Source organism: Orycteropus afer, unplaced genomic scaffold (genome assembly GCF_000298275.1).
Source record: "Orycteropus afer afer isolate SDZICR_OR568_19922 unplaced genomic scaffold, OryAfe1.0 scaffold00121, whole genome shotgun sequence".
In the NCBI taxonomy this organism is placed as follows: Eukaryota; Metazoa; Chordata; class Mammalia; order Tubulidentata; family Orycteropodidae; genus Orycteropus; species Orycteropus afer.
In genome coordinates, this window is record NW_006921708.1 from 8,933,524 (window position 1) to 8,944,142 (window position 10,619).

The 10,619-nt window shown below is 35.2% G+C and overlaps 1 protein-coding gene across 1 annotated transcript in view; it reads left to right on the forward strand.

Annotated features, from left to right (window-relative positions):
* Window positions 1–10,619, forward strand: part of ABCA13 (ATP binding cassette subfamily A member 13) — an 888,443-nt gene that overhangs the window by 771,672 nt on the left and 106,152 nt on the right. Inside the window, 1 exon segment of the mRNA XM_007944147.1 lies at window positions 5,466–5,616. Within this exon segment, the coding sequence (XP_007942338.1) occupies window positions 5,466–5,616 (151 nt within the window).

The window sequence follows — 10,619 nt, forward strand, 5'->3', positions numbered from 1 at the left end:
TCTTTGAGTCAGACCTGACTCACAGCGACCCCTCCTTGGGTTTCCGAGGCAGTATCACTATGGAAGTAGATTGCCCCATCTTCTTTCCGAGGAGTGGCCGGAGGGTTTGAACCACCAGCCTTGTGGTTAGCTGTGAAGTGCCTTAGGCACTATGTTATCAGAGCTCCTGGTATTTAACACTGGATATATCAAATATAGTTTCTTATTGTTTTCATTTATCAATTGCATTTTTAATTGGACACTGGAAATATTAAGTAATATAATTCAGAAAACTCAGTGCCATTGAATGGGTCCTGAATCATGGCGACCCTCTCCTTGAGTTTCCAAGGTGGTATTGCTACGGAAGTAGATTGCCCAACTTTCCTTCCGAGGAGTGGCTGGTGGGTTTGAACCACCAACCTTCTGGTTATTAGTCAAATGCCTTAGGCTTTACACCACCAGAGCTTCTTTAAATCAGATTTCCCCTTACTCCCAGGATTGTTGTTGTTGCTGCTTGCTGTTGTTGTCATCACACTATATATTTACTGACTTTCTTGAAATGATTTTATAGGTCTAATTTATTTTTTATGTGTGGAAAGACAATCTGAAAAGTCTTACTTTCATTGAAAGTCTCTGATTGATTAGCTTCATGTCCAACTAATGACTTGACAGAGCTTTCCTTAAATTCCTTGAACTAGTAAATTACTGGTAAATTTTGTAGATTATTTTGCATGTTTTATAAACACAATAATCTCATCTTCAAACATAGATTTATTCATTTCTTTCAATCCTTATAACTTTTTTTTTTTTTTTTCCTGGCCTTATTGCAATGAATAGGAATACAAGTTACAATGAGAATAATGGTAATTTTTGTTTTGTAGTTCATATCAGAGAGAAGACTAAATATTACACTGTTAACTATTGCATAGTTGCTATGTGGGTTGTGTAGATATTCTTATTAGATTAAGAAAATTATCTTAAATTGTATTCCTAGCTTGCTAATTGTAAATGATATTTATAATTTATTCCTTTTTATGAGGAATATTTTAAACATTTTATTGAATGGTTTTCTTATATTTTTAATGTGTCTTCTTTATGATATTTCTTCTTTAATTTGTCAATGTAGTGTTATACACTTATAGATTTTGTTGTAGTTATTGTTTTTAAAGTATCTTTACAGGCAGGGAATGAAACTTGATCAGAGTATATCTATATCTGTATCTGGGAGCTGTGGTGGCATAGTGCCTGAGGCATTTGACTGCTAACTGGAAGGCTGGCAGTTCAAACCCACCAGCTGGTCCTTAGAACAAAAATTGGGCAATCTATTTCCATAGAGATGTTGTTGTTGTTGTTGTTGTTTGCCGTCGATACTGCCTTGGAAATCAAAGGAGGAGTTGCTATGAGTCAGATTCAACTAGACAGCAGTGAGTTTCATTTTTTTTTTTAAATATATTTATGCCTATATCTATCTATATCTATATCTGTCTATCTGTACATCTCATTGGATTCAATTAATTAATATTTTGCTGAAATATTTATATTTTCATGAGAGAAATGGCCCTTTGGTTTTACTTTTTATTTTTGGTAATATCATTTTCAGTATTAAGATAACAATGGCTTCATAAAATAACTTAGGGAATTGTTTCCACTCTTCCTATTTTCTGTAATACTTCATAAGTGTATAATTTTTCCTTAAATGTTTCAAAGAATGCCCCCAGTAAATCCATTTTGGCCTAGTTTATAGGAAGAGTTTTAATTGATAATTAAATTTTTTACATGTAAGACTTTTCAAATTTTCTGTTTATTCTATTTTGGCACTTTGAATTTTGATGAATTAGTCTATTTAATTTAAATTGTCACATTTATATTCAAGCAATTTATATTTTTGTGCCAATGTAATATAATCCACTCATAATATATTTTATTTTTAATGTCTGTAAGTATGATAGTGGAGTTATTTTTGTCCTGATATTTTATTGTGTGTCAAATTAATATTTATTAATCAGTCCAAAGTACCTGTATTACACTAATTTTCATTATTATTAATTTTCAATTCTAGAATTTCCACTTAGTTCCTTTTTTATAGATATAGTTTTCTGGTATAATTCATCATCTTTTCACTTTTTGTGTATTTATTGATTGAACTATTTTAAATTCTATATCTGAAAATGCCAATATCTACATCATCTATTGGCCTATTTCTACTGTCTGTGTTTTCTTCTCCTTCTTCTTTTTTTTTTTTTTAATGATATGACAGGTAAGGAAAATTTTAGAACAATTTTATGATTGTGTTTTCCTGCAAAGAGAATTCTCTTGCTTTTGACAGGTAATAGAATAGGGAAGATCATATTAATGCAATTAGAAAATGATATGATCTTATTTAAGGTTGGAATTCACAAATTTTATGGACTTTTCCATTTCCATTCTGCAAAAGGTATCATCTTTTAGTGGTCCCAATTGAAAGCTATAGTTATTTATAAGAGTTACAACACCTGAGTCTTCACTGAACTCCAGTTTTTATTTTCCCAGAACCATGATATACTTGATAGTTTCTTTCATTTTTAAGCTTTTTAGCATTGATGCTTTCCCTCTTCAATTCTATACATTAATTGAATATAAATTAATTAATATTCCAAGAGAAAAAGCATCTTGAAGTGTTAAGATTTCTCTTCACTTTCTTCTCTCTGGGATCCTGGCCTCTCAAATTCTGTCTGCCTTGGCAGCTCTGAATCTCAATTTTTGTCTCTTTAAAAAAACTGATAAAAGCTTCAATGAGTTTCTCTGCCTCAGAGAAGTAATTTTTTTACATAGCTTTATCACCTCTCTTTCTTCATTTGATAAGAGGAGTTAATGCCTCAAGGAAAAAATTTGGAATGAATGTTTCATCTCAGGAAGTTTCCCATCTGTTTGTGATTAGAATATTCAATTGCTAGCTTTCAAACGTGCTGCTTCCTAATTTTCATCTGGCCTTTAAAAATTTGCTTTAAAGACTGGAATGGACTACTGAATACTATTTAATCATGACTGAAAATAGCTCTCAGTTTAATTTCAATTTTGGGCATAGATTCAAAGTAGCACATGCAGGGAATGTGTGGAACATAGACAATATAGACACTTATCCTTCAGAAACACTCTATTAGTTTTTCTAGATTTAGCAAATAAAAATATAAGATACTCAATTAAATTTGAATTTCAGATAAATAACAAATATTGTTTGCATGAAACATACACATATTGCATAGAATATACTTAAATTTTATTTATTGTTTATCCGAATTTCAAATTTAAATGAACATACTTTATTTCATCTGACAATTTTAATCCTTAAACAACAATGAGTAAACAATTAAACATATACATAATGAAAATGGCTTTACAAAAACTGATTGGAACACTAGAGAAATTATAGGAATGTGAAAATAATAAGCTGATATATTCCCTTATTAAAATATAAGAAAATACTAAAAAATTATTTGGTATCCTTGGGATATTAAAAGGTAAAATGTTACAACACAGCTGTAAAAAGCTTTATGACAAATGTCCCAGCTAAATTGAAAAGACAAGGGACTATAGATAAGGAAGGAACTAATATAAGGAAACTAAGAAGAGCCAATACAGGTTTTACCCACTGGTGGTGCAGTGGTTAAAACACTTGACTGCTACCAGAAAGATCAACAGTTTAAACCTACCAGTTACTCTGTGGGACAAAGATGTGGCAGTCTGTTTCCATAAAAAGTTACTGCCATGAAAACCCTATGGGGAAATTCTACTCTGTCTTATAGGGTTGCTATGAGTTGAAATTGACTGGATGGGAGTAGTGGTTTTGGGGAAGTAAGGGTAGGAGGAGGTGAGGTGCGGAGGTTCAACAAGAACAGAATTAAAAATGCTAAGTATTATATTAGTGATGTCAGGAATGCACTTGAGAAATTCTCCCAGAGTGTTGATGAAAAGGCTATTAATGAACTGATAAGTAGGAGAATGGTAGTTAATATAGATAATGGAGAGAGATATTAAAATCTATAGTTCTTCCTACAATAACTAGATTTACTGCTTTTTGTTCCCTTTTAACTGAGAAATGATAATTGACCCTTGAGCAGTCATAATTTGTCAGCAAGTCTTATTTTAACTTCCATTTAGAAATGGAGATTGTCTTTACTAACATGTCCTCAAAAATCTTTACATTCCATACAATGTTTTCTGAAGAATAATACATAGAAATAATTCAGTAAGAAAATAATCAAAGTATTAATTTTGATGTCATTCAGGTAATTCTAAATATCCATAATGAGTATATATTTGTTCTGGTTACCTAGTGTCACTCTGATAAGAATATACCACAAATGGGAAGGCCTTAACAAACAGGAGTTTATTCTTACAATTTGGAGGCTTTAAGTCCAAGTTCAAAGTGCCAGGCTCTAGGGGCTGGGTGAAAGCCCCTCAACCTTGGGGTCCAGCTCTGCCTCCTGCTCCTGGCCCACTGGAGCTAGAGGCATTTCTTCACTCAGACAGCTTCTGGCTGCTGAGGCTGAGAAGCCCCAAGGTTGACAAGTAAAAAGGCACAGTCCCGATGTTACCAAACCACATGGCAGGCCATTTACTTAAGTCCATTGTAAGTCTCAAGGTCAGCAGAGCATCGCAGGCTGCTGAGCAATGACACGGCTACATGCAGGCCCCAAATGTGCCATAGGTTAGAAACCATTCCCAAGGCTTCTCCTTATATACAGGAAGCAGACCACCTACCCAAAGGCTGCTACTCAGCTGCTCCCAGTAGATTCCACCATGGAGTTGATTACCAGTCTCATCATGGGGAATACTACATCCAGTTGCCCGGCCACTCAACCAGGCCTAGCCAGGTTGACATACAAACATAACCATCATAATATTAATGATAAAGTTAGAAGTAAAAGTTTTGTTTTTGTTTAAGTAGATAGAATTTTGGATTAGTCTCACCCTTACACTCAAGTTGCATAACCACAATTAAAGATTAACACCAAATTATTAATGGTAGAAATAACTGAACATTGGGGCCATGAATGGTAGCTTTCTCTTTTGTCTCTGTACTCTTTCATTCATCTTTCCAGAAAGAGATTATATCTAATTGTTAAAATAAAATTTAACTTTTTAAAAATCAAAATTGTAGTTTGGTAATTATTTATTAGATGTTAATATAAATTGTTTTGATGGGGAAAGTAATATATATGATAGCCATTAAAAGAGAACTTTTCATATGTCAAATATAAAGCTCAAATCTTTATATATTCTTTTGTTTAACACCCAAAGCAATCATGGAGTTACCTTAATTAACATTCCAACCTCTAATTCCAGAGCCAAGTTTGTTCACTAACTAGATACATGGGTCGCTGCTTATTAAATTAATTGTGCTCATCAAATTATTCAATAAACTGCTATAGATTAGTTAAATGAGAGAAATGAGCTGTTTGTTTAGAAAATCTCGTTATTCTAAACTGTATTTCTTCTCTAAGCAGAGATGAAGTGGCTCTCTCCTCAGCCAATGAAGCAGGTATTCTCATTGGCTACTGTCCACAGCAGGATGCCCTTGATGAACTTCTCACTGGTAGGGAACATCTCCATTATTACTGCAGCCTGCGTGGGATTCCAAAGCAACAAATACCTGAGGTGAGTGTCCTTGGTTTCTAGAAAAAGGAAATTACTCAGAATTTCTAGAAAAAGGAAACTACTCAGGAATGCATGGTGACCACTTCTGACTCTGAATACAACTCTCCTACCCTTGAAGGAGAAAGAACCATTAGTACCCGATAAATTTCCTTGGAAATGTATTTTCCAGTATGATTATACTGAAAGAAATAAAATATATTTATATTTTATTTATGGTAATTTATATTATACATTTAAAATATATCTGTGTGAGGAAAGGATGTGATAGAAGTTAAACATAAATAAAATCACTTGTAACTTTTACCATTTGCTTCCCCCACCCCTTTCTTTAAATGCCTACTATTTTACTTCACTATCTATTTGTCAGGAGCTCTTGTGGTGTAGTACCTAAGGCATTTGACTGCTAATCAGAAGGCTGGTGGTTCAAACCCACCAGCCACTCCTCAGACAGAAGGTTGGGCAATCTACTTCCCTAGTGATATCCCCTCAGAATCCCAAGGAGGGGTCGATATGAGTCAGATATGACTCTATGGCAGTGAGTTTTTTGTTGTTGTTGTTGTTATTTATTTGTTAAACCAGGAACAGATATCATAAACCCCAGGATCTGACAAAGAAGTGAACATAGAATATGTGTGGGGTTTATTGGATTATTTGAATGGATGGCTTCTAGGTGAGTAGGTTGGTGGTTTTCTGCCTGGGTTCTTTCTTGCTTTCTTCAAGGGAATGCCAGACTGGCAGAAGCTGCAGAGTCTTCCTTTTTATCCATCCCTTCACTTATGAAAGGAGGGAGGTAGTAGATGGAACAGTAAGAAGACAAGAGACAGCTGTCATTATTCTCCGTTCCTGAACAGACAGTGCTACCTGAAAATACAGAGTTGTTCCAAACAGGGAACCACTGGAATAGCAGATGCTTGAGGAAAATTTTGAGTGCCTTCCAATCTAGGAGGATCATCTTCTAGCCCTCTATTGGGCAATATTCTGTCGTGATTTCATTGGCTGATTTTTTGAAGTATATTGCTTAATCTGACTTACTCTACAAGCTGTGCCAAACCTGTCCACCATGGGTGGCCCTGTTGGTATTTGAAATATCAGTGGTATAACATCCAGCACCATAACAACACAAAAATACCACATTACAACAAACTTAGAGATAAGGAGTTATATATTTAGTTACTATCTGTACATTCCTAGATGTAAAACACTACTGTGCCTTACTTTCCATTATCTTTTTTTTTTTAATTAAAGAAAGAAAATTATTTTGTTTTTGTCATTGTTCACAATATACACAGAAAAGCATACACTAGAAATTGCTACATGTACAACTTAGTGACATTGATTACATTCTTCATGTTGAGCAACCATTCCCAAAACAGTTGTGCAGTGATTTCTGAATTATTCCCTCACTCTTTACATGAACTCATTTTCCCCTGAGTTTCTTTGTGAAATTTTCAAGTTTTTGTCAGTGTGATCTGATATAGTTAGTGTTTTAGTTCTCTAGTGCTGCTCTAAAAGAAAATACCACAGGTGGAATAGTTTTAATAAGCAGGCGTTTATTCTCTTACAGTTTTGGTTGCTAGAAGTCTGAGTTCAAAGTGCCAAGCTCTAGGGGCTGGGTGAAAGCCCCTCAACCCTGGGCTTCAGCTCTTTTTCTCCATCCAGCCCACTGGACCTGGAGGCATCCCTTCACTCAGGTAGCTGCTGGCTCTGGGGCTAACACGTGCAAGGCCCACAAGTGAAATGGCATATTCCCAAGGTTACCACACAACATGGAAGGCTACTGGTTCAAGTCCAAGAACAATCCTAAAATTAGCAGACAACATGAAAGGCTGATGAATGAAGACTTGGCTATATGCAGGGTCTAAGCATGCCAAAAAGCTTCAGAGATCTTTCTCAAACCTTCTCCTTATATACTGGAAGCAGACCACATCCCTATGGCAGCCACTCAACTGCTACAGTAGATTCCACAGTGGAGTTGGTTATCAGTCTCATCATGAGCTGCCCAGCCACTCAAAACAAGGCCCAGCCAAGTAGATACACTATCTTAACTACTACAGCTAGCTGAAAAAGCATAATTCTCAAGGCAGATGTTCTTTACTAATTAAGCGCAATGACTGTTGGCTTTAAGGAAGACTTCAAGGAATATTTTTTGTTTAACGTTTAAAGATTATCACAGGGCAATAGTTTTAGGAGTTCATCCAGCTTCTATTGTTCCAGAATGTCTGGATTCTATAAGAACTTGAAATTCTGTACCACATCTTTGCTCCATTTGATCAAGATTCTTCTAAAGAATTTTTAATCAAAATGTTGGGTAATGGTAGCTAGGCACCATTCAGTTCTGGTCTCATGGCAAATGTGGAAGTAGTTCAGAGGCAATTAGAAATAGATTACTTGTTTCTCTCCTTCTTCCCAACTCTCCTTCTTTTTCCAGGCAAATAGAGATCAATTTATTCAATTGTACCTTGGATGACAGCTTACAAATTTTTAAAACTCCAGCACTACACAATAAACTGGGAGATAGAACAGAAGCACTAAATATATTAGGCCATGTTCTATGAAACCATGACCCTGAACCTCCAAACTAAGAAAATAAATCCCATGAGACTTTTGGATGTACAGGCGCAGCAGCATCAGCTGCTCTCTCTCTCTCTCTCTCTCTCTCCTTTTTCTGGTAAAAATATATATAACATAACATTTGCCAATTCAAACTTTTATGTGTGTAAATCTTAGTGACATTAATTGGTTGCACAATTATCACCTTGGTTGTTAGGTGTCGTCGAGTCTGCTCCAACTCATAGCACCTCAAGCAACTCAAGGCTTGAATATTTCTTCAGTTTTTTCAGCTTGAGAAATGCTAAGCTTCGTTTCCCCTTTGGTTTTCTAACTCCATGTCTTTACACATTTTATTATACTTTACATTGTCTTCTTAAATTGCCCTTTAATAGCACAACAGAACACTGCCCAGTCCTTGTGATCCTCACAATGCTTGAGCCCATTGCTGCAGTCACTGTGTCAATCCATCTTGTTGAGGGCCTTCCCCTTTTTCACAGACTCTTTATTTTACCAAACATGATATCCTTCTCCAGGGGCTATTCCCTTCTGACAGCATTCAAAGTAAGTGAGACAAAATTTGGCCATTCTAGCTTCTGAGGAGCATTCTGGCTACAATTCTAGGACAGATTTGTTCATTCTCCTGGCAGTCTATGATATTTTCAGTATTCTTTCCCAACACCACAATTCAAATGTATCATTTCTTCTTCAGTCTTTCATATTCATTTTCCAGTATTCACAAGAGTATGATGGGATGGAAAATAGCATGACTTGGATAGGCCCTTGAAGCAGATTTGCCCAGTACAATATGAAGTCTGACTTCTTGACTGCTGCTTCCATGGCTGTTCATTGTGGATTAAGTAAAATGAAATATTTGACAATTTCAATGTTTTCTCCATTTATTGTAATGTTTCTTATTGGTCCAATTTTGAGGATTTTTGTTTTCTTCATATTGAGGTGTAATCTTACTGAAAACAGTAGTCTTTGATCCTCATCAATAAGTCCTTCATGTCATCTTCAAGTTCTGCAAGCAAGGTTGTTTCATCAGTTTACCACAGGTTGTTAATGAGCCTTCCCTCAATCTTGACACCTCATTCTTCACCATATAGTCTAGTTTCCTGGATCATTAACTTAGCATGCAGATTGAATAAATATGGTGAAAGGATACAACCCTGACACATGTTTTTTCTGATATTAATCCATTCCATATACCCCTGGTCTCTTTGAATGACAGCCTCTTGGTTATATACAGGGCTCTCATAAACAAAATCAAGTGTTCTGGGATTCCCATTCTTTGTTATGTTATCCATAGTTTGTTATGTTTCATTCAGTCAAATGCCTTTACACAGTCAATGAAATACAGGACTCATCCTTCTGGTATTTTTTCATTCAGCCAAAATCCATCTGACTTCAGCAATGACATCCCTCTTTCCATGTTCTCTTCTGAATCCAGCTTGAATTCTGGAATCTCCCTGTCAATATTCTTCTGCAACCATTTTTAAATTATCTTCAGCAAAATATTTGTGTGTGATATTAATGATATTGTTTGATAATCTCCATACTCTATTTTATCACTTTTCTTTAGAATTGGCAGAAATATGTATCTTTTTGCAGAAGAGCTAAACAATACAATCCACCAACTTGGCCCTATAGACATCTACAGAGAACTTCACCCAACAGCAGCACAACATATATTCTTCTCCAGTGCACATGGAACATTTTCCATGATAGACCATATGTTAGGCCATAAAACAAGCCTTAATAAATTTGAAAACATTGAAATACTGCAAAGCATATTCTCAGATCATAATGCTCTCAAATTAGAAATCAACAATAGGAACACAACAGGAAAAGAGTAAACACATGGAAACTGAACAACACCTTCCTTGAGAAAGACCAGATAACAGAAGAAATCAAAATTGAATTTTGAAATTCCTTAAATCAAACAAGAATCAAAACACAATATACCAAAATCTTTGGGACACAGCAAAAGCAGTGATCAGAGGCCAATTTATAGCAATAATTGCACACATTAAAAAAGAAGACAGAGCCAAAATCAACACTTTAAACCTACATCTCCAACAATTAGAAAAAGAACAGCAAGAAAAGCCTACAGTCACCAGAAGAAAGGAAATAATCAATGAAACAGAAAACAGAAGGGCTATCGAAAAAAATCAACAAGGCCAGAGGCTGGTTTTTTTAATAGATCAATAAAATTGACAAACCACTGGCAAATTTAACAAAGGAAAAGAGAGAGAGAGAGTACAAATAACATGAATAAGAAATGAAATGGGTGACATCACAACAGAACCAACTGAAGTTGGTGGGAGGGGAGGGGAAGGAATGCTGTTAGATAGATAGAGATAATTATTGATTTGGGTGAAGAGAAGGACAATGTACCAAATGTGACTCACAAATGTAGTGGCATTGAGGAAGAAAAAGACATAGAGAGGTAC